Source organism: Nicotiana attenuata, chromosome 1 (genome assembly GCF_001879085.1).
Source record: "Nicotiana attenuata strain UT chromosome 1, NIATTr2, whole genome shotgun sequence".
Lineage (NCBI taxonomy): Eukaryota > Viridiplantae > Streptophyta > Magnoliopsida > Solanales > Solanaceae > Nicotiana > Nicotiana attenuata.
In genome coordinates, this window is record NC_031989.1 from 259,461 (window position 1) to 283,904 (window position 24,444).

At 38.5% G+C, this 24,444-nt stretch overlaps 1 protein-coding gene across 1 annotated transcript in view; it reads left to right on the forward strand.

Annotated features, from left to right (window-relative positions):
- The window catches only part of LOC109232147 (pentatricopeptide repeat-containing protein At3g49740-like), a 33,746-nt gene that overhangs the window by 3,384 nt on the left and 5,918 nt on the right, over positions 1 to 24,444 (forward strand). Inside the window, exons 2-4 of the mRNA XM_019397828.1 lie at positions 18,577 to 18,689; positions 22,033 to 22,090; positions 22,189 to 22,387. Coding sequence (XP_019253373.1) covers positions 18,577 to 18,689; positions 22,033 to 22,090; positions 22,189 to 22,387 — 370 coding nt within the window. The remainder of the gene's footprint in view (positions 1 to 18,576; positions 18,690 to 22,032; positions 22,091 to 22,188; positions 22,388 to 24,444) is intronic.

The window sequence follows — 24,444 nt, forward strand, 5'->3', positions numbered from 1 at the left end:
TCTTGAATAAAAAATCTGGAAATTATGCTCTATATTAAATTATTGAGCAAGTTACCTCGCAAACACCAGGTTGCGGGTCAATAATAATTGCACATGTAACCATCTCATAGATGCATCTTATGTGGTATACATGGCAAGTGAATGGGCCCATATTCACCTTTGATATTTCCAGCATTCATGGGATTCAATCCCAATTTTAATTGGTCTATTAATTAATGAGAACAAGCAATGTAAGAGAATTCGTAAAGAACTTTCTAGTTCTTTAATATTTACCCATGTGAATTCTCTTTTATTTTTGAACATCATACTTGAATTAACATGGCTAAACCAAGTATGCCAACTGGATAAATTATCAATATTGATAAACTTCAGGTTTACACCATGATGTGTGCAATTATGAATAAACTCCAAGTTTATTATGATAAGGGTTTTTATATCAATAAATATCCACTTCATTGTGGTATTCTTTTGTTTATATAGTACAAATTGGAGAATAAAGCGAGTAGCTTTTCACATACATATTACCCGCTACAAGATGTAGTAATAGAAGATATTAAATCTTTCCTTTATTTATAGTCTCAATATAATCAACCGCTTTCGCGTATACTTTGGAAACTGAATAAGTTTCTTTGAGACTAACTACAACACAATACCTTATTGGTAATTAATTGTGTTTCTCCAAAATAGTATAATTGGCTCTTGCAGAGTTCTCAATTAATTTTGTAGTACCACATATTCATCAACACCCATATGGTGAATATCTCTTTTAAAGAGAAAGTTATACCATTATGGTTATGGTCAAAATTATATGCAAGATCTGTTTCTTGCATTACCATTGACTTTTAATAATCACAATGCCAAAATATTTTGGCGTACAATAGGTACGTGACCAATGACCATTCATGCCATAATAATGATATTATTTTCTTATATCATCTCAAACCTCCTTCTATAGGTGAGTGTGGTATATACCACTAGCACGCTCATATTCTTCCAAAAATAAATATGTATTCTTAAATCAGATGTTGTCACATTCACATCATGAATAGACCATAATCATCTATATGTGCTTTATAAAATCTCATGTCAAATCGATGACAAGTATTTTCACAAGTGGGGGATTATTTTGAGAATCCTTATTATTCTCATTATCACAATGATGACGATTATAATTTCGTCTATTGCCACATCCACATCCATTGATACATTCATAGTGATAATTTTGTCTTCTTTCAGACTTATCAAATACTGCTATCACATTCTCTTAAGGGAATGAGAATGGAGCAAATTCAATGGGACGGGTTTCCACTTTTTGTGCCCATAATCATACATGAATTTGATCATGGCAAGACATAGAAACTTTTACCACTTCAGGTGGTTATAATTTCTTACAAACTCCATTAGAGTTGTTATCAAAATTTATTGTCTTTGTATTTAAAATCAAATTATAGAATAAAAGAGAAAAATACGGTAAAATACTTACCTTAAATCCAGAATTTAATCATGAAGGAAGTTCATGGAATAATTGACAATCATTATGCTCAATCCCAAAGCTTCTACTCAGTTGGTTAGAGTCTCGTGCTGATAACGTGTTATAAAACAATAAAAGAAGAAGAGTAGTATTGCAGAGAAAAGTAGAGAGAGAGAATTCTTATTGATATTTAGGATGAATTACAATGGAATAGAACCCTCTATTTATAGGGAGAGGGTGACTTAGCCACCAAGTAATAAACCCTAGAATCTCTCTAAATATAGACATTCACCATAAATTAAATTCTATTTATAACAAAATTCATTTTTTTCACTTTTTTTTATTGTATAGATAACAATCAGAAACTCAATCTTTGAACTAAAAGTTTTTAAAAAAAAATAAAGAAAATAGCAAAAGATTGCACAAAACACCGTATCACAAAGACAAGCAATAACAAAAAATTTTAGCCCAAATTCTCACAGCACATAAAAAAGAGAACCAAAAAAATAAAATAGCAATATACTAAAAACAAATAGAATTGATTCTTGAAAATTAACTTAAACTGTATATTATATTATGGGTACCCATTATATTATATATTAAAGAAAGTAGTCTTTAAACAAACAACAATGAGGAACTCCATTCCTACACCTATTTGCCCTAAAAATACCAATCCCCCTAAGTTCGGGCTTCAATCCCATGATCTCTTTCAACTCCTCACCCACGAATTTTTCTGCGTTGGATTCCAGTCCTACAAATTTGGCGCTTAAACCACGATCTCACACCATGATTTCATTTCCTCACCCACGTTTTTTTCTGCCCTGGATTCTCAGTACCATGATCTCACAGTTCTGTCAAATCAGTTTTCTACTTTTACGATTTATAGTTCTATTTTTTCTCCCTCGTGTGCATATGAAACATGCAACTCTGGACTATAAAATGTGATTGATATGATTTCTATTTCATGAACAATCTTTATTCCAGTTGAGATTGTATTGATAATTTCTGTGAAGTTTGTTGACGGCTTTTGTTATATGAAAAACCCGGTTCTGTGGAAACTGCTGTTTACCAATCTTGGGGTTTACCACAGATTCTTGCTCATGTGCCATCATTGCCTTTCACATGCATTTTTTGGAGAATCATCAGCAACAAGTCAATTATTTCAGATGATCTATTGCCTTTATTGTGTTTCTAGAATCATTTTGTTGGAGTTTCTACTTATATTTCTGCCTATTCCAGGACTTAATGGCGGCTGAAATCAATTTCGTTAGCGAAATTAATATCAAGTTAATGAATTGGAAATTAAAGGTTCGTATTGTCGGGATCTTGGAAAATCTGAATCGTCACAGACCTGAAAGCCCTTTTTCAATTGAGATTATTCTAATGGATGAAAATATATTGTTTAAAACTTTATAATTACTTTCTATTTATCATTGTTTACATATGCGTAAATATCATTGTCTGATATTTATTTCATTCGGCATCTAAATATATAGTCATACTATTTTCTTCGTTTGTGGCTCAGCCTTTTCAGTTAGCCAAAGGCCATAAAGGAACCTTGTCACGACCCAAAATCCACTAAAGGTCGTGGTGGCGCCGGACGCCGCTGTCAGGCAAGCCAACTAAATTATCAATTGAATTCTCTTTTTAATTACATTGAAATCTAGGATTTTTCCTTCCATTTTTCATAAATAAAAAGGTCATTACTTCAATTCATATTAAATAATAAACAATTAGTACAAATCTTTCGAAAACCATCCCAGAACCCGGTGTCACAAGTGCATGAGGAACTACTGATAAGGAAAATAAAATACAACATCTGTCCGAAATACAGTGGACAGGGAATAAATAAAAAATGCTGAAAGGAACTACACTAGCTGCGGGTCGCCTCGAATAATGCAGCTCACCTAGTCCCAGAATCATCCGCGCTGCTACGCCCAGTAGGCCACTAGAGTTACTTATACCTGTGCAACAAAAATGCACAGAAGTGTAGTATGAGTACGTAACCAACGTGTACTCAGCAAGTATCCCGTCTAATCTCGATGAAGTAGAGACGAGATGGTCAACTTTGACACTTACTAGTGGTCCAATAATAATATACTAAATGTGTGAGGAAATCGGGGATTTTATAAAGCAGTACTAACTCACAAAGCTGGAAAACAAGCAATACACCTTCAACAAATAATAAAGGATTTTCAAGGTTTACTTTTCTTTATTTTATCAATTTATCTCAAGCCATGGAAGGCAGCATCAATGTATAAAATTCTCAGGCAACGATATATAAATCATGCGCAAATCATGCAGAGGCGACGGCCCGCTCCAACAGAAATAAAATGTGCACTTGCCGAGGGTCGACGGCGCGCCTATAGATGCATCTATTTAATCTGCCGAGGCGTTCGGCCCGTTCCAAAATAAACGCATAGATACATTCAGTCAAGAAGCCAACATGGGGCAATTATTCAAGGAAGAACAAATTCTCTTTTAACAAATTAAGAAAATGAGGTTTAGAACTTGTTAGAAATTCATTTACTAATTTGATGTGGTTTAAGCAATTCAACTGTCCACAAGATTACAAATATTCAAAGTATAGCATATTTTTGGGTCCTAAACTACCCGGACAATAGCATAATAGTAACTACGCACGGACTCTCGTCACCTCGTGCGTACGTAGCCCCCACAAATAGGAGCACATAACCAATTAACTCACCTATGGGGACAATTCCCTCTTACAAGGTTAGAAAGGAGACTCACCTCGCTCCGAAGATCCATAACTGGCATTCCACGCCCCTCCGAAGGCTCGAATTGATAAATCCATTAATTTATGCTCAAATATTCCATACAATCTAATTTATAGCAATTCCTAACTCCGATCGAAAAGTTGATCAAAATGCCCTCGGGCCCACGTGCCCGGAATCCGAAATTTTTCGAAGATAAAGATTACCCATGACCTTAGGAACTCAAATATATAATTTTCTCTAAATTCCATACCCAAAATCGTGGCTAAATTCCAAGAATATAATTTTCTAGGTTTTCCACCAAAACCTCACTTTTTCTACAATTTTTCCAAATCTAAATTCATAAATAAACCTTGTATTTAACCAAAGCTAGCATAAATTACTTACCTCATGACAAGTGACGAAAATGGCACCTCAAATCTGCTCCCCATCGACTCCAATGGAAGAAAAATGGGGTTGAAATGAACTCAACCCCGAACTTAAAAGATCTCACTGCCTCAGCTATTTCCGCACCTGCGGTTCCTTGACCGCTTCTGCGGTTCCGCAGGTGCGGTTAAAATGTCGCATCTGCGGTCTTCCCTGAGCCATCCTTTTCTCGCTTCTACGACATGCCACCCGCAGATGCGGCCCCGCTTCTGCGGAACCTTGACCGTATTTGCGGTCCCCTCCAAGATACTCTCTTCCGCTTCTGCGACCATTTCTCCGCAGATGCGGTCCCGCTTCTGCGAAACCTTGACTGCATCTGCGGTCCTCAAGCCCTTGACCAAAAACCGCTTCTGCGGCTCCCCTTCCCCTTCTGCGGTGCCGCTTCTGCGGTCAAACCACCGCAGAAGCGAAAATACCAGCAACCAGATTCCTTCAGCTGTCCAAAAATCCCATTTTCAATCTGTTAACCACCAGGAATCCACCCGAGGCCCCCGGGACCTCAACCAAACCTACCAACCAATCCCAAAACACGTTACGGACTTGCTCAAGGCCTCAAATCATATCAAACAACGCTAAAACCATGAATTACACCACGATTCAAGCTTTATGAACTTCGAAATTTCAAACTTCTACTTCCGATGTTTAAACCTATCAAATCACGTCCGATGGACCTCAAATTTTGCACACAAGTCATATTTGACATTACGGACCTACTCCAGCTTTCGGAATTGGATTCCGACCCCGATATCAAAAAGTCCATTTCCGGTCAAACTTCTCAAAACCTCCAAATTTCTATCTTTAGCCAAATGGCTCCAAAATGATCTACGGACCTCCGAATTCACTTCCGATCGCGCCCCCAACTCCAGAATCACCATACGGAGCTATTCACAGTCTGAGAATCCCAAACGGACATCGATAACACAGAAATGCATTTCAAGCCAAACTTATGAAATTTCTTCCAAATGCTAACTTCCACAATAGGCGCCAAAATGTTCCCGGGTTATCCAAAACCCGAACCGGGCATACGCCCAAGTCCGAAATCATTATACAAACCTGTTGGAACCTTCGGATCCTGATTCCGAGGTCGTTTGCTCAAAATTCCCATCCTAGTTCATTCTTTCAACTTTAGGCTCCTGAAATAAGAATTCTCTTGCCAAATCCACTCCGAATTTCCCGAAATTCAATTCCGACGGCGCGTACAAGTCGTAATACCTGAAATGAAGCTGTTCATGGCCTCCGACTGTTGAACGGAGCGCTAGGACTCAAAACGACCGGTCGGGTCGTTACATTCTCTCCCACTTAAACGTACGTTCGTCTTCGAACGTGCTGAGAACTACGCTGAAGTAGTCTGAAATCACCATTTAACTTCTCATGCACCTTCCCGTGCTACCACAACTCGGTTGAGCACCTTAGCTCGATCAATTCTGAAGATGTTCTCTTTTATTCAAGCAGATACGCCTTAAGGCCCAATTCCAACATCCAGAATTCTATGCCCGGCCTAGTTCTACTATAAGGTCACCACATTAATCACCACTCGCTGTACTCAAACATAGCTGCATAACTCTGCTGAATTCATACTTAGCATCACTTTACTCACCGGACCACAATAACCTTTTTCTGATCGACTCAGTCTAAATCCTACTAATCTGATGCTCCAATTGCACCCTATGACATACACAGGTCTTACTCCAACCTTTACAATACCGCCACGACGGAAGAGATGTGCGGAAATTCATAATCAACTGCCGAGTCAACAAATCATTAGGTCTATACCCCTGACAAAGGCCTTCACCTCATTCTGATCCCAATAATGGTCTTATCTCCATAACATACCTCATATAGTTGGATTGCACAGAATCCTAGATCAAGGGATCTCGTCTCATCTGATACAACTGCTCAGTCAATAAGCCACCCCAGACATTATTAAATCTCATATGATGTTACCATGTGCCAATAGGCCACCAATTCGAACGCGATAACAAAGGAAAACGAACTCTGGAAGGAATTACCTAACTCCCACACTAATACGGACTTTCCTTAGAAAATAGGAAGCAGGACATACAAAAATAGCATATAGAAAACCATACTCAACATCACACTGTTGCGGCGCGCAACCCGATCCAGATAACATAGATCTCGCATAAGGGGAGTACACATCGAGCTAAATTTGCTCATTACAACGAAATACCGAATATCGGTCATAAGCATGCTAAGGGCACAATAACATCCCTGAGGGAACATATAGCGTCAAAAGCTACAAAACTCAAGCACAACTGAGGTGCGATATACAACCTGAATCTCAAGAGCCATCTTGCTCATAATACATCATTTCTACACGGATCCTCAACACATATGCAATTTCTCAAGCCGTCTCATAACTCTCACGGCGCAATGCATCACTACATGGAATATCTGACAACGAAATAACACCCTGACTACTCCATAAGGAGCGCATTACTGAAATGAACAAAACTGGCCTGACATAGAGCCCAAATTCACATTTAAATCCATCCACCGACCTCAAGTTGATCCTGATCATATCAAACTAAGCCAATAACCCTTCAAAGGTCCATACTAATTCCCCTCTTCTCATAACCCACAAGGACAACCATCATAACTGGAGCGAACCTCCGCAGTCCATAACCCAATAAACAGAGTGCCCTCTAGGCATAAATTCTCAAATTAATGATATTACCACAATTTTCATACTTGGTTTGAATCTTTAATCCGTCAAGTGACTACGTGCCGCATTTGTACAACCTCCCTGTGGGACACACCCCCACAACCTACCATAACAAATAACTGGGTCTTACCTCCAACCCACCGGCCGCACCAACGCTCAAAAGTGTTCAAGAATCATTAACCATGATACAGGCCCTCTTTACATTACACCAATCTCAGGTGACGCTGAAGACAATACCAACTTACCTTAAACATCAAAACTCTTTTCTGCTCATCTGAGCTTGTGACATCCTGGTCCACCCCGAATTGCAGCTTTTGATTCTCATTTCAAATTCCATACTACTCGCTGCACTTGACATGCCAATGTACAGTAGGACACGATTCTTCATCATAATCCAGAATTGCTAATAGATTCATACTTCATCACATCAAAGCCTTTCACCGAACTCACTTTAGGAGAACCATAGCAATACACAGGTGAATACTCATAACCGTAGAATATGCAAATATCTAAGTAGTGGTCTAAGGCACCATGGCCCCTCCGGAATTTGCTTCCACATAACAAGCCATAACATAAGAATGTTTCTGAACAATATCAATTACGGCGGCTGACAAGCCTCATACGCACCGTCACAACTCACTTGCATAACTCGATCACGCTGAAGAAACTGATCGCTAACACCAATATGCCAAATTCAACTATGGCCAATCAAACTACCTTCTTCCAATTTATCCTTGATTGCCTTAAAGATAATACTGATTTCATCCAACACATAACATAATCCATCTGCACTCATCTTGAGTGACCTCGAATCGCGAGACCATGTTGTCTCAAATCCCATGAACTGTCTCAAATCTCTCAAATGCTATACCGCAAGCCAAAATATCACAGAACGATCTGAGTCTCCATTCGTAAGCTGCTGCAAAAGCTTGATTCTCAACTGCACCTATAGGCTCGAAATCATTAGGTATCATACTTCATCTTTTGAATTTCACTAGGACCGCTGCTGAGAGCCACCCGCTCTGACTTGGCCCCGAATATAATCAACTCCATGAGTCTTCCATCACATGAATACCCCCTTGGCGAAGAACCCGCCAAATCACTTCCCTTGGAACCCGCATCTATACAAAGCAAGGTCCTGAATCTTCCCCAAGTCTGAGCATGGGCCAATAAGGCCAACGATAGCCCACCTTTAATAACTCCTTTGCTCAGTTTACCACTTATGGTCCTTCCCCGTAGCTGAAATAGCCCATCAATAAGCTAATAACCAGAAACCTCGCAAGTAGTTAACTCTACAACCCCATCATAAGCGGTGGGACTCTCCCACTTAGCTTGAAGCCATTATTTCACCAATCTGGAACTCACCCGTCTTTTTTATCTCTTCATTGACATACCCTTGCGCAATCAACCACCAAAATTCTCGAGATCTTTCTGTAAAACCCCCTTCTTATACTCTGAATCATCCACCACATTCACACGATCGATCTCTTTGCTGCATACCCAATAGAATCCTTCGCAGAAGCCTCGCCAACCACGCGACCGCTAACCTGCTCACTTGGGTAACCCACCTATAAGAGCTCTCCCCAGCATCTTCCAATGCCGCTGCACGGGGTGCAATCACTTCGACATCAATGACCCTTCCTGAGTCCGAGCTTACTTCCTAGCTGCACAGGTCCATTTACCCCTCATGGACACCATTTAAATGTGCGACAACATCCTTCCAATTCAAAGTCATGCTACCTCCTTCTCCATTTAAGCGGCTCATTTCCGTCATATTAAATCTCCTGCCGCACCAGAATCCCCCACTTCAAATTAGATCCGTAGACCCCAATAGCCAAGCGCCACTATTCTCAAATCTCTCCAAACTTTCCTTAAGGCGCATAGTCGTCTTATCGCCAAGCCCCTATGCGGCTCCGTCACTCTCCCACTTTGGGAAAACTCACTTCTTTAATCAACTGCTCGGCCTGAGCTTCCTAATCCTAGCCTTTAAGAAGGTTAAAACTCCGCCTGACACTTCCCACCTGCCCTCTTCATTTTGCTGCTCAGTCATTGCCTTAATTAAATTTATCTTCATAGAACATGAATCCACAATTTGCTACTAACTCCAAACTTTTCCGAAGGTCATCTTCATCGAAACTCCAACACTAGAAATACTGATTCAACCCTAAACCACCGCACCCTGCGATATCTGATAGTTGTACCTCCGATACTATTTCACAATATCTTGCCCCAAAGGCGAATTGTAGAAGATCATAACACCGACAAACTTATTACGTTCAATTATGACATCAATACCCCATNTACTAATTTCCCTCTTCTCATAACACACAAGAACAACCATCATAACCGGAGTATTCATCCACAGTCCACAACTCAGTAACTGAGTTCCCTACAGGCACATATTCTCAACTTATCGATATCATCACAAATCTTCATACTCGGTTTAAGTTCATCAATCAATCAAGTGACTACCTGCCACACTTATACAATCCTCCTGGGGGACACACTCCCACAACCTACCATAACAAATAGTTGGGTCATACCTCCAAACCACCGACCGCACTAACGCTGAAAAGCGACCAAGAATCATTAACCAGGACGCAAAGACCCTTTTCACCAACACCGATCTCAGGTGACGCTGAAGACAATACCAGCTTACCTTAAACATCGAAACTCCCTTCCCGCTCATCCGAGCTTGTGACATCCTTGTCAACACCGAACTGCTACATTGATCTTCACTCCAAATTCCATACCACTCACTGTACGTAGCATGCCAATATACAATAGGACTCGTTATTTCATCATAGCTTTGGAACCACTAATAGGTTAGCACTTCATCATATAAAAACTTTTCACTTAACTCACTTCAGGAGAGCCATAATGTCACACAGCTGAATTCTCATAACCGTAGAATATGGAAATCTCTAAGTAGTGGTCTAAGCCACCATAGCCCTTCCGGAATTTGCTTTCGCACAGCAAGCCATAACAATAGAATGCTCCTGAATAACATCAATTACGGCGGCTGGCAAGCCTGATACGTACCGTCCCAAATCACTTGCTTAACTCGATCCCGCTGAGGGAACTGACCACTAACACCAATAGGCCAAATTCAACTATGGCTAATCAATCTACCTTCTTCCAATTTATCCTTGATTGCCTTAGAGATAATACTAACTCTATCCAACACATAACATACTCCATCTGCACTCATCTCGAGTGACCTTGAATCACGAGACTATGCTGTCCCGAATCCCACGAACCACTTCATACCTTCCTTGCGCGCATATTCGCACCCTCAACTGATATGTCCATTCTGCTAATCCTCTTACGAATCCGAAATCTCTTCTCATTTTCCTCTCAAGTTCTACACTGCAAGTCGAAACATCATAGAACACTTTGTGCCTCTTCTCATAGGCTGCTATCAAGCTCGATTCTAAACCGTATCTATAGGCTCAAAATCATTAGGCATCACACTTTATCCTTTGAATTCACTAGGACCGTTGTTGAGAGCCACCCGCTCTGACTTGGCCCCGAGTATAATCAATTCCATAAATCTTCTAGCACATGAATACCCCATTGGTGATGCACCTGGTAGAATCCCTTCCCTTGGAACCCACATCTTTACAAACACAATTTTGAATCCTTCCCCAAGTCTGAACATGGGCCAATAAGGCCAACGATAGCCCACCTTAAATAATTCCTCTGCTCAAATTACCCCTTATGGTCTTTTCCCGTAGCTGAAATAGCCCATCAATATGCTAATAACCAGAAACCTCGCAAGTAATTAACCGTGCAACCCCATCATAGGTGGTGGGACTCTCCCACTTAGCTCGAAGACACTATTACACAACTCTGGAATGTACTAGGATTCTTATTCTCCTATTGACATAACCTTGCGCAATCAACTGCCAACATGCTCGATATCTTACTGTAGAAACCCCCTATTTTTACTCAGAATCATCAACAACATTCGCACGACCGATCCCTTTGCTGTATAACCAATAGAATTCTTTGCAGAAGCTCGCCAACCACGCGATCGCTAACCTGCTCACAGGGATGAACTACCTATAGAAATCACTCCCGACATCTTCCAGCGCTGCTACACGGGGTACAATTACTACGACATCAATAACTCGTCCAGAGTCCGAGCTCACTCTCCAGCTGCACAAGTCCATTCACCCCTCGTGGACATCCATTAAACGTGCGGTAGCATCTTCCAAATTCAAAGTTATGTTATATCCTTCTTTATTCAAGCAGCTCCTTCCCGTTATATCAAATCTCCTGCCGCATAATAGCCCATACTTCAAATTAATCCGTAGGCCCAAACCACCAATCACCAAAATTCCCAAATCACTCCAAACTCTTATCAAGGTGCATAGTCATCCTACCACAATGCCCATATGCAACTCCACCACTCTCCCACTTTGGCGGAAATCATCCTTTTAATCGACTACTCGACCCTTGGCCCCTTATGCGCGACCTTCTAGAAATCTTTTGCCACCGCCTGACACTTCCCACATGTCTATCCTCATCCTTTGTTGCTCAGTTGTTGCCTTAAATAAAATCTATCTTCGTTGCACTTGAACCACCATTGCTGCTAACTTTACGCCTTGCGAAAGATCATCTTTCTCATACCGTCGACATTAGAAACACCGATTCAATCCTGAACTACCGCACCCTACGATATCTGATAGCCGCATTTTCAATTCTATTTAACAATAGCTTGCCCCAAAGGCGAATTGTAGAAGGTCATAACACTGGCGAGCTTAGTACGCTCAATAAGGACAATGACACCTCATCATAGAAGAAAAACTCCACCACGCTCACAAATACCAAGTCTCATTCCTCTACCATCCCGAATCTGCACATTCTTAGTTTGATTGCCTTTTCCCCGCCGGAAGTAAAATACTGAATCTCTGAATCACGCACTGAGTAAACTTCCCTTCAAGTCATTCACTGCCCCGATACGTGGGCAAACATCCTACTATCATATCACTACTGCGGAACAGTAGTTTATAGCATCATGGCAACTTGTGCCTAGCCTCAGAGCCCTCAGAAGTACCGCTACTGGGCTGAAACAATAAAATATCCTTCTACAACGCGACGATAATAATCCGATCAGCTATACCGGGAGAAACATCCCGTATCACATCTGTAGTACCATTACGGTTCTTCAATTCTTGATTTATAAAAAGTGCTTCGCGTCGCATAAGATTGAGTAGGAAGAAACAAAGGCATAAGCCTCACATGAAATCAAATCGCACGAGAAGGAATCAAGAAGGGAAGTACTCCTAACAGTCTTGCAGCCTCCCGAGGATAAGTACAGACGTCTCCGTACCGATCCGCGAGACTCTACTAGACTTGCTCATGACTCGTGAGACCCTAGGAACCTAGTGCTCTGATACCATGTTGTCACGACCCAAAATCCACTAAGGGTCGTGGTGGCGCCGGACGCCGCTGTCAGGCAAGCCAACTAAATTATCAATTGAATTCTCTTTTTAATTACATTGAAATCTAGGATTTTTCCTTCCATTTTTCATAAATAAAAAGTTCATTACTTCAATTAATATTAAATAATAAACAATTAGTACAAATCTTTCGAAAACCATCCCAGAACCCGGTGTCACAAGTGCATGAGGAACTACTGATAAGGAAAATAAAATACAACATCTGTCCGAAATACAGTGGACAGGGAATAAATACAAAATGCTGAAAGGAACTACACTAGCTGCGGGTCGCCTCGAATAATGCAGCTCTCCTAGTCCCAGAATCATCCGCGCTGCTACGCCCAGTAGGCCACTAGAGTTACTTATACTTGTGCAACAAAAATGCACAGAAGTGTAGTATGAGTACGTAACCAACGTGTACTCAGCAAGTATCCCGTCTAATCTCGATGAAGTAGAGACGAGATGGTCAACTTTGACACTTACTAGTGGTCCAATAATAATATACTAAATGTGTGAGGAAATCGGGGATTTTATAAAGCAGTACTAACTCACAAAGCTGGAAAACAAGCAATACACCTTCAACAAATAATAAAGGATTTTCGAGGTTTACTTATCTTTATTTTATCAATTTATCTCAAGCCATGGAAGGCAACATCAACGTATAAAATTCTCAGGCAACGATATATAAATCATGCGCAAATCATGCCGACGCGACGGCCCGCTCCAACAGAAATAAAATGTGCACTTGCCGAGGGTCGACGACGCGCCTATAGATGCATCTATTTAATCTGTCGAGGCGTTCGGCCCGTTCCAAACTAAACACATAGAGACATTCAGTCAAGAAGCCAACATGGGGCAATTATTCAAGGAAGAACAAATTCTCTTTTAACAAATTAAGAAAATGAGGTTTAGAACTTGTTAGAAATTCATTTACTAATTTGATGTGGTTTAAGCAATTCAACTGTCCACAAGATTACAAATATTCAAAGTATAGCATGCTTTTGGGTCCTAAACTACCCGGATAATAGCATAATAGTAGCTACGCACCGACTCTCGTCACCTCGTGCGTACGTAGCCCCCACAAATAGGAGCACATAACCAATTAACTCACCTATGGGGACAATTCCCTCTTACAAGGTTAGAAAGGAGACTCACCTCGCTCCGAAGATCCATAACCGGCATTCCACGCCCCTCCGAAGACTCGAATTGATGCTCCGCGCTCCAAAACTAGCCAACGGTTACGCAAATCCGTTAATTTATGCTCAAATATTCCTTACAATCTAATTTATAGCAATTCCTAACTCCGATCGAAAAGTTGACCAAAACGCCCTCGGGCCCACGTGCCCGGAATCCGAAATTTTTCGAAGATAAAGATTACCCATGACCTTAGGAACTCAAATATATAATTTTCTCTAAATTTCATACCCAAAATCGTGGCTAAATTCCAAGAATATAATTTTTTAGGTTTTCCACCAAAACCTCACTTTTTCTACAATTTTTTCCAAATCTAAATTCATAAATAACCTTGTATTTAACCAAAGCTAGCATAAATTACCTACCTCATGACAAGTGACGAAAATGGCACCTCAAATCTGCTCCCCATCGACTCCAATGGAAGAAAAATGGGGTTGAAATGAACTCAACCCCGAACTTAAAAGATCTCACTGCCTGAGCTGTTTCCGCAACTGCGGTTCCTTGACCGCTTCTGCGGTTCCGCAGGTGCGGTTAAAATACCGCATCTGCGGTCTTCCCTGAGCCATCCTTTTCTTGCTTCTGCGGAACCTTGACCGCATTTGCGATCCCCTCCAAGATACTCTCTTCCGCTTCTGCGACCATTTCTCCGCAGATGCGGTCCCGCTTCTGTGGAACCTTGACCGCATCTGCGGTCCTCAAGCCCTTGACCAAAAACCGCTTCTGCAGCTCCCCTTCCGCTTCTGCGGTGCCGCTTCTGCGGTCAACCCACCGCAGAAGCGAAAATACCAGCAACCAGATTCCTTCAGTTGTCCAAAAATCCCATTTTCAATCCGTTAACCACCCGGAATCCACCCGAGGCACCCGGGACCTCAACCAAACCTACCAACCAGTCCCAAAACACGTTACAGACTTGCTCGAGGCCTCAAATCATATCGAACAATGCTAAAACCATGAATTACACCCCGATTCAAGCTTTATGAACTTCAAAATTTCAAACTTCTACTTCTGATGTTTAAACCTATCAAATCACGTCCGATTGACCTAAAATTTTGCACACAAGTCATATTTGACATTACGGACCTACTCCAGCTTTCGGAATCGGATTCCGACCCCGATATCAAAAAGTCCACTTCCTGTCAAACTTCTCAAAACCTCCAAATTTCTATCTTTAGCCCAATGGCTCCAAAATGATCTACGGACCTCCGAATTCACTTTCGATCGCACCGCAACTCCAGAATCACCATACGGAGCTATTCACAGTCTCGGAATCCCAAACGGACATCGATAACACTAAAATGCGCTTCAAGCCAAACTTAAGAAATTTCTTCCAAAATGCTAGCTTCCACAATAGGCGCCAAAACGCTCCCGGGTTATCCAAAACCCGAACCGGGCATACGCCCAAGTCCGAAATCATCATACGAACCTGCTGGAACTTTCCGATCCTGATTCCGAGGTCGTTTGCTCAAAATTCCCATCCTAGTTTATTCTTTCAACTTTAGGCTCCTGAAATAAGAATTCTCTTCCCAAATCCACTCCGGATTTCCCGAAATTCAATTTCGACCGCGCGTACAAGTCGTAATACCTGAAATGAAGCTGTTCATGGCCTCCGACTGCTGAACGGAGCGCTAGGACCCAAAACGACCGGTCGGATCGTTACAAACCTATTATGTGTATAACCAAAATTTATACAATTCACTATTGTTACAATTTTTAAGCTCTAGCTGTTCGAGCAAATGAGTTTCTATTTCAGATACATACAATATTACAAGACCAATTCCCATCCTGGACAATCGAATTCTCAAGCCTCAGTATTGCGGAAAAGTTATGTTAAAATTAAGAAGGTAACTATATAAGCTCATAGTGACTTAAATTTAATTTTTACCAATTTTTTTATGATAAATTTAATTTTACCGTTAAATATTTGGGAGGAACTGATGTTTGGTTTTATTATAGAAGGTGGACTTCACTGCATATATTGAAAAGCATGAGTTCTTTTTTTGATGTTGTTCTGCTCAGGCATGTTTTCATCACATACATAGAAGATTAAGCTACAAAGACTATTGCTTTATACAAAGGTTGTGTGAAAAAATTTCATAACTGATTTCGACTACCTTTATTTTTTTTCAATATAAGATTTAGTTACAACAACTGTTGCTTTACACAAAGGCTGTGCAGAAAATTTTCATAACGGATTTTGACTACTTTTTCTCCCTTCTCAATACAAGATGATTTACCCCATGTTAGTTCATTCTGGGTAATTTTTCTTCACAGGAAATGTCCCGAGGAGTGCAGAGAAGTTGTATCATCTTTGATTTTTGCAGCAGCAAGACTCGCCGACGTGCCAGAATTATGCCAACTAAGAAGTGTATTTACTGAGATATATGAAAATTCTCTTGAATGTTATGTCAATAAAGAGGTACTCAGTCATCTTTCAACTTTAGTTTTTCCCTCTAGCTCTGAAAAACATAACAAATTTTCTTTCTTGAAAGTTTGTTCAAAACTTAAACTCAGTAGCTACAAATGAGATGAAGCTCAGTTGATGCAAGACATAGCATTAGAATTTAGTATAGAATGGAATTCCAAGGCTTTAGAGCAGAAGCTTTACAATCCACTTGTATCAGAACAAGTAAGCATTGAATAGAACCTCATAATCTCTTCTGTTCTTGCATCTAAGTCAACTTGTATTGTTGTTTAAAAGTAAATTTGACCAGTAAATAATTGAAAGCGGTTTTAATTTTAACATTCTCTTATCCTTTCTAATTAGAGTTTCCAGTTTTCATAAATGTACCATTCTATTTCTCTGTGGCTTGACTATACATATTTTAAATACGTTTGCCTATGCCTATCCATTTCTCCCACAACTTCTACTTTTGCTAGACTTGAGCACTCCAATGATTAAGAAGATATTAATAGATCAAATTACATGAGAAGAAGAAACATCTAATACTTCATCTTTGTACCTTGTGAGGAGCAAAACTGGTTGGTCCGACTTTTATTGTAAGATCACTAGAAACATCAGATATTGGCCTGCAATAGAAGATATTGTTAATGATCAACAGTCGAAAATAAGAAATGTGTCGAGAAAAGCCATGAAAAATATCTGTGCTTATATTATTAACCTAAGGTTTCACCAAAAGTACTACTTACATCTCCAGATTCAAATGCTTGATATATGGAGTCTTAGAGCTATGTAAATTCAAGTGGATGAAACCTTAAAGCTTCGGGGAGCATAAGTCATCGTGCTCTAGCACTTGTACATATGGCCACAATTTACAACCAAATCTATCATAAGATACTATGAGTGGAAAAGCTCAAAACAATTATTTTGAATGGATACAGAGATTATTCAATGTGTCTAGATCCAACATAGCAAGTGGTAGTCATATTCTGGTTTCTTTGAAGTTTGTTCCTGGTCGTGATTTATCTTGTGGTCTGCAGTAATCTAATAGATAATTGCAGGACTCATCAGTACTTGCTAGAGGGCCATCTTAAGATACATATGTTAAAAACTAGCGAAATAATATAGTTGTGTACACAAGGGGAAGCTTTGAATAATATTGAAAAATATGACAAATGATGCAATACGCATTTTGTTTATTTACTTTAATTAGTTTCAATGGATTAAAAAAAGTCTATTCTTTGAGAAAGTGCATTTATCAAGGATGACGGAAAAGAATTGGCGTGAGTAAAGCTTATTTTTTAATAAAAAAGTACTTGAATGAGTTTTTAATTATTTCACATTTTTTGTTGCAGGTTATATTATTTTATACATATTCTCTCTATTGACTATTCAAAGTGCGGTATTAGCACTTGATGCTCATTTTGTTTAGAGATTATCAATAGATGGAACAACCATTAGCGAGTTTTATCCGTAAGAAGAGGATGACGGAGTTGAGCTACTGATTTATTAATTCTCCAGAGAGCTTATTGATGATTTTATCCACAAGGAAGTCGATAATTTATGCAATTTATTTTTACATTAAACTATTGATTAGAGGTGAAGCCTTGAGAATGTCTTTGTTGATTGCTTGATTTCTTAAGAATGCGGTAATTCCCCTGTATCAGATGCAGTGTATCAGATGCAGTCTAAACAAACCTAAGGATTTTTCCTTCTTCTTGATTTTCCTGCAACAAACAAAAATACAGACAATAAACCTTATATCATTGTTTCTACTTTTCTTTCCAGGGCTTAATGTTCTGGTATTGCTCAGCACATTGGCATATGGGTGTCATTATGTGCTAATGTTCAAGTATCAAGTGTAGCAACACGGTCTGCTCGAGAGGCTTTGCGGGTTCTTTTTTTACTTCTCAAAATAATGTCAACAGGAGCAATACTAACGTCTTTTGTTATATAAATTCACTTGAGATGTTTCTGATGTAGATAGTTGTTCGTGTTGGTGGACTTTCAACATCAGTATTCGTTAGGATGGTTGTAATAAGTCTTTTCATATTTTATGCAACTATATATGTGTGGTTGGGGTGAATTCACCTGGAGCAATAAAGGCAACATATTCTTCGTAAAATCTTCTAATATTTCATATTCTTTTATTTCACTAAGAGTACCAAATGTTCTACTTATTATTTAATCTAATAGTCTGCAACATACATTTGTTTCTATAGGTAAGAAAAGTTACCCTAAGTATGCAACAAAGAACCTTGCCTTGGCTGTAAAGGAACATGTAGCTTCTGATGAAGGTGTTTTCGATTGGAACAACAACATCACTGCTGTGTCTGTAAGTGACCTAAAATCTTGATGAGAATTAATGTTTTTAATGTATGCATTACATCTAAGACTTAAAACTGTTATATAGATTATGCTAACAAGGATTGGGTATTTCCAAGATCTTAGTAATCCATGTGAGTCGCCGTGTATATCATCAACCAACATGACCGACTTGCTCATGTTCTCATACACTTTTGGTCCAAAATACACCACAATAAAAAGGCGATATCTTAATTACTCTGAATTAGACATATGTATAATTGTTCTTTGTTTTTTCTGATCATAACTTAAAAACAAAAATTTCTGCTTTTTCAGGTGAACTAATCCTTTTTAAAGCCGAGTATTTCTGTAGCATTACTCCAGTATGTTGTAACAGGTAAGCAATCCAAATTTACACAAAAATTGCTAATTTAGTTTAGAAATGTTGTAATTAATAACAAAAATTAAACAATGATGCCTTCTGTCGCACGTATGTTCTCTTGAATTTGGTGTTTATCGAAAATTGATTATAACAGAACTATAGGTTATTATGGTATCTACTATGAATATATGTTTGATTATTGGTTGAGATTGTGTCATTATTTTATTTTCCCTGCAACTATGGACAATGTGTATATGAACTGGAAGTGAATTTTGGGAAATCTACTTTGGCTTTTGGCTTATTACAGTTACCCAACCTTCTCTGCTAATCATGTTTCTGTGCATAAATATTGGTGGTCCCTAGCATAGATACAATCCTATGAAATTCATATATTTGTTTTTTGATTTAATTCTTTTGAATGTGATCGCTAAATTTAATCTACAATAAAGACCTGTTTCTACTATATCATTTCTACTATAACAATCCGCGCATCGCGCGGGTACGTATACTAGTATTAACTAAACAAACAATAATTTGAGCATATCAAAAAACAAATAGAAAAAAAAACAAATACATAAAAACACTGACGAATCTATACTATATTAAAAGCACGAAGGCCCTTAGCGAAATGTCGTTCGTCTTTTTTACCCTTTTAAAATACCTTTCATAATGGATAAAATTGTAATTCAAGTGCTTTCCTAATATCTAGGACATTGAAATCAATTAAAACTTAGCATATTAAATCTTTCCTTATTAAACTAGGTAAGAAAAAAATACATAAATATTTTACCTTATATATATTATACTAATTAAAAATAGATGAGAACATTTTATTCGGTGCTTTGAATTGATTTCTAATTAATGAAAGTATGACGACATGAAATCACATATTAAATTAAACTTCTTAAATACAATAGCGTCAACATTAAGTTGTTTTAGCATGGAACAATCAAATGTGCATTTTAAAAATTCTTATTTTAGTCATATAATATAATAAAACCATATTCAATGAAACAATCAAAATAATTATTTGATAGCATATCTAATCATAATACATCGTAAAAGCCTAAATCTAAATTATTAAAGCACAAAACCTCTACAGGAAATGTTGATTGACTTTTTATTCTATAAAAATAAATTTATATTGAATAGAAATATAATTTAAATATTTTAGTAAATAAGGATTTTAAAATCAATTAAATTTATACTTATTGAATCTTTTTATTTAAAGTATATATGAAGTATAAATATTTAGAACTTTAAGATGAATTATATATTAAAAATAAAATATCTAAGTTAATATGTACATACACACGCAGTGAATTTCAATAACTTTTCATAGTAATTTGTTCGTCCTATTAAACTTTTATGTTTTATTAATGCTTTCTTTGTCACACGCGTTTCGACAAAATTATGTAAATCATAATTTTTTTGTTATCTCAGCTACTAAAACCTTACTACTTGAGTAACATTGAAACCTTTGAAAGGAGATAAATTGAGAAGACATGAAATTCAATTTTTTAATTTATGTTATACGAATTTTTTTAAAGAATCATAATAAAAGTGCTAATTAAACATGTTTGTGCCTTCTCGCATAAACTTGAGAATAGCTTTTGAATAATATTTTTAGAAAAAGTTTTAAATCATCAAGGCTATGTGTTTTTACTGAAACTAAAAAGGATGTATAGAAAACTGGTAAAATTGAACCGATAAAACTAAAAAATTAGAACAAAATTTAAGGTAAATATATTGAATAATATTGAGGAACAAAAATTTTTCTTTATTGAGTTAGCTATATAGGATTAATATTTTATTAATTTCAAAAGCTTATACTTTATTTTATAATTTAAAAATAATCTAAAAATATACATGTAATTTTCTTAGCAAAAATTACTTACTAAGAATGGGAACACGCGCAACGTGCGTACACTAAAACTAGTATAACTAAAAACAGACTAAACTAAAGTTGTAAGATGATGAATATAACGACGAAAATTTACCTATATGGCACATAATTGTTTTGAGAGTTGACCTATAATCCTTTTTCCCGATTAATTATACCGGCATATAAATCCCTTGTCAATTTATGCGGAATATGCTGTATTGCTCTAGCTCAGAATATTTAAAATATTAGATATTCCAAATAGTATACAAACATGGACATAAAACTTTAAATCTTTGAACATTTAAAAAACAAATTAATGCACTACAAAGAAAAACTAAATCACGTAAGGAAAAAAAATCATCTTCCATTGGCAAATAGATGGAAACAACTGGAGCACCAAAGAGAACAAATTAAAGAAGAAAAGCCTTGGACATCATTCTCAAACCCAACTACAAACTGTAGATGTCTTATGTGGGTACATCAATCAAATGCTATTATATAAACTACTTAACGGAGCAAGGAGGGTGTTTGGCTAAGCTTATTGTAACGACCCGATTGGTTATTTTGAGCATTTGCACTTCGCTCGATTGTTTGAGGGCATGAGTAGCTTCGTATGATGTATTATGACGTATATGAATCGTTGGTTTTGGTTTACAGGTTATTCGAAAATTGATTTGGAAGAATGATTCTCTGTGCTAGAAGCTTTAAATTTGAAAGGTTTGACCAAGTTTGACTTTTTAGTATTTGACCTCGGTTTGGATTTCTGATGGTTCCGTTAGCTCCATTGGATGATTTTGGACTTAAGTGCGCGTCCGGATTGTGATTTGGAGGTCCGTAATTTGGCTTGAAACGACGAAAGTTGAAATTTTGAAAAGTTTGACCGGGAGTGGACTTTTTGGATATCGAGGTTGGATTTCGATTCTGAAAGTTGGAGTAGGTCCGTAATGTCAAATATGACTTGTGTGCAAAACTTGAGATCGATCGGACGTGATTTGATAGGTTTCGGCATCAGTTGTGGAAGTTTGACGTTTCAAAGTTCATTGATTTCGAATTGAGGTGTGATTTGTCGTTTTGACGTTGTTATGTGTGTTTTGAGGCCTTGAGTAGGTCGGTATTATCTTATGGGACTTGTTGGAATATTTAGACGAGGTCCCGAGTGGCTCGGGTGAGTTTCGGGCGAGGTTCGGAGCATTTTGGAAATTTTGGCTAAGGCTAGTGGCTGCTTGTTCTGGTGTGATCGCACCTGTGGCTGGTTTTGCGCAGGTGCGATGGCCGCAGAAGCGAACCAGGTGCGCAGGTGCGACAATGCACTGTTGGGTGGGAGTCCTCAAATGCGGAACGAATTGCGCAGATGCGGTACTGTGCATCGCATAAGCGAACACTGGAGGGCTGAGGCTGTCTTGCAAATGCGAGCATTTTTCGCAAAAGAGAAGGTCGAAGATGCGGAATCGCTGGGCAGAATGTTATAAGTTCGAGGGTTTCGGCCATTTTTACATTTTTGGAGCTATGGAGCACGGATTGAGGCGATTCTTGAAGCAATTTTCATCATATGAATTGGGGTAAGTGTTCTCTACTCGGTTTTGGTTATATTCCATAAATCTATCTTCGATTTTAGCTTTTGGTTGTTTAAAGAGGAAATTGGGGGTTTTGGCCTAAAGTTTCATAATATAAATTTTTGAGTTTTGAACATCGATTTAGAGTTGGAATTGAGTGAAACTAGTATGGTTGGACTCGTAATTGAATGGGTTGTCGGATTTTGTGAGTTTTATCGGGTTTCGGGGCGTGGGCTCGGCTGTTATTTTGGGCCGATTTTGGGTTTTTAGTTAAGGATTTGATCTTTATCATTTGAAATTGTTCCCTTGTGCTTTATTTGATGTATTTGAGTTGCTTTTTGCTAGTTCTGAGCCGTTCGGAGGTCGCTACGCACGTGATGGAATTTGTGGATCATCGCTTGGCTTGCTCGTTATTGGAATTGGCTTGTAAGTAACTCTTCTAAAGTTAGTGCTGAGAGTTTGAAACCCCGAATTACGTGATATGTGATTGGTGTTGAGGTGTCGCACATGCTAGGTGACGGGCGTGTAGGCGTGCACCGTGTGAATTGTGTCTCCATTATTTGTTTGGTACTATGTAGTTACGTGATCTTACCTGTAATCATGAAATTTCTACGTTCTTGAGCTTTTGAGCTGTGATCCATGTTATACACCATATCTAGGCTAGATGTTTATCCTGTTGGGACCCACTGAGGTCATTTCTGCTATTGAGTTTTTTGCTTTCATTGCTTTATATACTCAGTCATATGCATTCTTATGCATATCATATCTCACTCTCTGTTGTTATTTATTGATTCGTCATATCATCATTTTCGGGCTAATTTCATGTCATTGTGAGCCTGACAGAGAGAGACTGGAGAGATTGATGACTGAGTGAGGCCGAGGGCCTGATTGTGAGGATATTGATACTATAGCACGTGAGTTGTCCGTGCGGATTCTGATATCGATACTTTAGCACGTGAGTTGTTCGTGCGGATTATGATATTTATACTATGTCACGTGAGTTGTGCGTATAGATTATAGCGTTTGGGTTATAGGAGCCCCTCCGGAGTCTGTACACACCCCCAATAAGCGCGGGTGATTATATTGAGGGATGGATCTTTCCTGGACATGGATCTTGTCCGAAGCATTTATATAACTGGAGATGATTCTTCTCCATGGGGCCAGATTGGCCTTACTTGGTACTGAGTGACTGATGGTTAGTGATGTATATATACCGGGATGGATTTTTCCTGGGCCGTATGGGCCATATACAGTACCGAGTTGTTGATCGTGATGAGTTGAAAGTGTGGGACACTGAGATCAATTACTCTGAGAGTGTGAGTACATGATTCATCTTTTAGATACATGACATACAGGCATAGAGATGCATTTTTCTTCATGATGTACGGTATCACGACATTCATGACTTTTTGCACACATTGATATGTGGGCATAGAGAGGTATTTCACACTTTCTATCTGGAAAGAAAATGAAACATCTTATTTATTGTGAAAAGGATTTTTTGAAAAAATTACAGTTTTCAAACTATCTCATATTATTCGACGACTTCGGCAAAGGATTTGGGTTTTCGCTGATATTCTTGAAAAGCGAAACTATTTTCGTAAAATTTGTGAAAAAGCTGAGCATTTCATATATCTGAGTTACTTCCTTATTTATATGCTCTGGGTTGTTATGAATTGTTGTTGGCTAGTGGTGTTGGGCCCGACGATGTTCTAGCTCGTCACTACTTTCGACCTTAGTTTAGGTTTGTTACTTATTGAATACACGGGGTCGGTTGTAATCATACTATAGTTCTGCACATTGTGTGCAGATGTTGGCTGCTATTGTTGCTATGTTCAATGGGAGATGGATTTGAAGGTGTACCTGCGTCCCCGTTGTAGTTACCTCTTGTTCATGGTAGCCTTAGATTTATAAAACTCTGTTTATGTACCTTTCAAACACAGGATGTATTTATTTTATATTAGCT